We start from the raw sequence: 4,253 nt of genomic DNA, 5'->3' as shown, positions 1-4,253 counted from the left end.
TTCCGTACGATTACGTACGATGGGAAAGGTTCAGAAGGAAGGCAGATGGGTTCCGCATGAATTGTCCGAAGACAACAAAAATCGACGGCGTGACACTGCACTCACTTTGCTTTCAAAGTTCCGGAAAAAAGATTTTCTGCACAAAATCATTACAGGCGATGACAAGTGGATTCTTTATGATAACCCTAAACGTAGAAAATCATGGGTTGATCCTGGTCAACCTTCGACATCGACGCCAAAGCCCAATATCCACGCCAAGAAGGTTTTGCTCTGTATCTGGTGGGATTGGAAAGGTGTGTTGTACTACGAGTTGTTACAACCGGGTGAAACAATCACGGCAGACCGCTACCAACAACAATTGACCAATTTGAGCGATGCATTAGAAGAAAAGAGGCCATTTACTGGCCAAGGACGTCGTAAAGTGATCTTGCTTCATGACAATGCTCGACCACATGTTGCGAAAGCGACTCAGGACCATATCTTTGCGTTAGGCTGGGAACTTCTTCCGCACGCGGCGTATAGCCCAGACATGGCGCCTTCCGATTACTACCTATTCCGGTCGCTGCAGCATCATTTGGCTGATACACATTTCGTGAGATTAGAAGAAATACGAAAATGCATTGATGACTTTATCGCTTCGAAGCCGGTGAGTTTCTATCGTCAAGGAATTCGCAAGCTACCCGAAATATGGCAAAAGGTCGTTGATGCAAACGGAGAATATTTCGCTGATTAATATTTTTTCGTTTGTTTTTGAATAAAGATTGAATTTTACAAAAAAAAGCTCAGAACTTTTTTGTACACCTAATACTTTACGATTTAATAATCGATAATCGATGCATAGTCTGTAGGTCCCATTTTTCTTCGGCACTATCACGACTGGACTAGCATAGTCACTTTGACTTGGTCTTATGATATCTTGAGTTAATCATTCCTTTAATTGTTCGTCGAGAATTTGCTTTTCCTTCGGTGCTAATCTTCGAGGCCAGAGATTTACTGGTTTGTCATCGCTTAAGATAATCTTCGTTTGAACTGATGTTTGTACTTTTTCCTTAGAAGTATATTCTTCTATCAACTTACTGAGTTTAGATTTATACGGCTCTGGAATCTCATTCTCGTTTGGCTCGATGTGGTTTAGCAGCATCATCTTATGGATGTCGTCGTTGATCTCTGCGGTGTCCTTGTCTGCTCCATTTTTCTTCTGTTCTTCAGCTGTTATTTCTGTTTTTATTTCTTCTATGTTGATTTGCTCATTTACATGGGAATCATTTGTAGTACTCGTGTTCATAGCAGTTTCATCGGTTCCTTCTCCGGAGATTCTTCTTATTGTGATTTTATTCTTCTCTATTAAAACTTCAGCTTCTTCTAACAATGTCCTTCCTAGGATTAGTTCTGAGGTCATCGATGTTGTAGGGACTATGAATATGTCCTTGAATGTATCTGCGCCAATAGTTAGGCATTCACTGCATTTGCCAATTGGCTTCGTTAGTGTGTTGCCGAGGCCTGTGAACACTCTTGTAGTCTTCTGTAATTTGGAGATTCGAATTCGGTTGCTGACATCTTCACGCATGAGGTTTACATCACTGCCCGTATCTAATAATGCTTCAATATTATTTCCATTAACGTCACTGGCACCGTTTTGACATCGGTCATTCTGACTATGTTGACTTCCTTATTACGCTTCGTTTCTATGAGTTTTGTGCATTTTGCCGAAATGTGTCCAAATTCATTACATCGAAAGCATTTCGGTCCCTTTTCTTTATGTGTGCAATTCGCCACCTCGTCGTCTGTTGCGCCGCATCCAAAACAATGCGCAGGTTTCCCGTCTTTTCTTGTTTTATTCTTGGCTGTTTCTTTCTTTCCGATGTTTTTTGTTCTTTCTTTCATTCTCTATCATATATCTCGAATTTCTTTTTTAAGTTATGTAGTGTCGACGCACCGTGTAGTATTGTCTTATTGGTCTCTTCATTCTGTACATCATCTATTATATGTTGGATTAATGCTTCTGTTTCAACGTGCCCTTGACTTATTATTTCTTGCATCGTATGCACATATTGACGTCCCATTTCATTTGCTTGTCTCTTACGTTTTGTAAGTTCCTTATGTACTAATGCACTATTTAAATCTGTCTTAAACTCGCGTGATAGCCTTCGCTTAAGTGTATTCCATGATTGAATGCTACGTTCATAAGTAACAAATCTTTTAGCTGATCCTTTTAAGAGTCTCTTACCGTAAATAACCTTTTGCAATTCGTTCCACTGAAGTAATGAACTTAGATCCTCGAAATCGCTCAACTTTTCGATGGATAGCTTGTCGTCACCTGAGCGATACTATTTTCGACATCCTTTATAGTAAATTTTAGGTTAGATGACACAGGTTCTCTTACATTTCTTCTTCGCCTCCGTCTACGTATGTTTTGTTCTTCATTGTCACTTTGACTGTCGCTACTTTCCTCTTCTGTTTCGTTGATGCTATCTGCCTCTTCTTCATACGAGCCTTCCTCTGTTGTCTCAACTTCCTCTATTTCTCGAATGTGTTCTTTCAATCGTTCTTTTAAATCTTGTTTTCTTCCGTCTTTCGCCAAATTTAGTCGTTTCAATTCATCTTTTAATTGTGTTACTATCATTTTATCAATGGCTTCATTAGTTAGTTACCTTTTACTATCTTTTCTACTTTTACTATCACCTTTTCTGTCTTTTTTTTTTTCACTTAACTTCTTCTTAACCCCTTTACTAACCTTGTTTTCTGTTCCCTTTGATGCGTTTCCCCCTTGCCTTGTGCTGGATACGATCGTTAGGTTCATCTCATCATCTCCTGTATAGTTACCTTCGTCGCTTCCTTGTCTACCTGAGTTTGACATCTTTCAACTTATCTATTCTCCTTTGCTGAATAATCTTGCTTGGATTCGCTCTGTCGAACAGCAACGTATTGAACAATAAAAGTATATCTCTATCTTCTACACTGTCGTTTCAACTTTTTTTTTTTTAGAGCGCGGTTCCTTCGAGCTAACTTCTTCTACACAATCTTGCTTTTGATTCGATATGTTACGACTTATTGATACAACGGTCGACGCAATTTTTCTGTTCTTTTCCACGACTCGCTTAATCCTGACTCGAGCCCCCAAAATATGTAGGATCTAGCTAAGGGTGAAGAAAATACACGTGCGTCGGATAATTTTCGTTTATTCTCTTACTCTCCTCCATTACTACTACTGCTACTGTCGCGCTCCCGTCCGTTCTCTTTCGATCATTACTCTCACTCCGTCGATAATGCGCAGTATAGGGCGCCACTTGGTCTTGTTCGGTTTCTGTTATAGGACCGTCTAAGGTACCTAGGGCCTATTCGCTTCTCACATGTATTATTATTTCTTATGTATTACTATTATTATGTTTTACTATTTTTTATGTATTATTATCTTAATTTGCGCGTATCGTACATGTTTTCTTTTATATTTTCATACAACCCAATAAACACGGATTGGTATAAGAAACGTATAAAAACACATACAACCATACGTATTGTACGTGTAAGAAACGTATATGATGAACGTATATATAAGTGGACATGTCCCCAACCCATCCCATTTTATATACGTATATACAGGGTGGGCCATCTAACGTTTTCAATTTCAACTACCGATTACTTTGATTTTGGCAACACTTACATCATCCGTGTTATGAGAGAAAGTTAGTTTTATGTTTGACATTTACAAAATGAGTCGCTTTTCGCTTGAACAAAAGTGGGAAATATTGAAAACATATTTCCAAAATAGTGAGTCTTCTACTGAAACTGTAAGAAAATTACAAAAAATTTTTGGTAAACAAAACGTGCCTTCAAGTCAGTATGTGAATCAATTTGTGAAGCGAGTTCGTGAAACTGGATCGTTGTTGGATAAAACAACACGTTCTCGTGCTCCTACAGTGCGGACAGCTGAAAACATTGCCACTGTTGCTCAGAGTGTTAGTGAACAACCATCAACATCAACTCGTCATCGTTCTCAAGAATTGAACATTTCTCGCACTTCTTTGAGGAGAATTTTGCATAAAGACCTCGGTATGAAGGCTTACAAAGTTCAATTAGTCCAAGAACTGAAGCCTCATGACCATCCGTTGCGTTTCCGGTTCGCCCAATGGGTTGAAGATCGTTTAGCCGAAGATGGGCATTTTTACCGAAAAATCATCTTTTCAGATGAAGCTCATTTTCACATCGGAGGTTATGTTAATAAACAAAATTGTCGGATCTGGGGCTCAGAAAAT

General features: G+C 38.9%; 1 protein-coding gene across 1 annotated transcript; it reads right to left on the bottom strand.

The window, feature by feature from the left end:
• Positions 1-925: 925 nt before the first annotated feature.
• LOC108720761 (uncharacterized) lies at positions 926-2,623 on the bottom strand. The gene is made up of 3 exons (XM_018444929.1): positions 2,384-2,623; positions 1,937-2,327; positions 926-1,668 (listed from the first exon to the last, which is right to left on the bottom strand). The coding sequence occupies exons 1-3, from the start codon at positions 2,621-2,623 to the stop codon at positions 926-928; spliced, it is 1,374 nt and encodes a 457-aa protein (XP_018300431.1).
• Between the last annotated feature and the right edge of the window lie 1,630 nt (positions 2,624-4,253).

The sequence above is a fragment of the Mycetomoellerius zeteki genome, unplaced genomic scaffold (genome assembly GCF_001594055.1).
Source record: "Mycetomoellerius zeteki isolate Tzet28-1 unplaced genomic scaffold, Tzet1.0 scaffold103, whole genome shotgun sequence".
NCBI lineage: Eukaryota > Metazoa > Arthropoda > Insecta > Hymenoptera > Formicidae > Mycetomoellerius > Mycetomoellerius zeteki.
The sequence above is the reverse complement of the archived record's forward strand: the minus strand, read 5'-3'. Positions and strand labels throughout refer to the sequence as shown.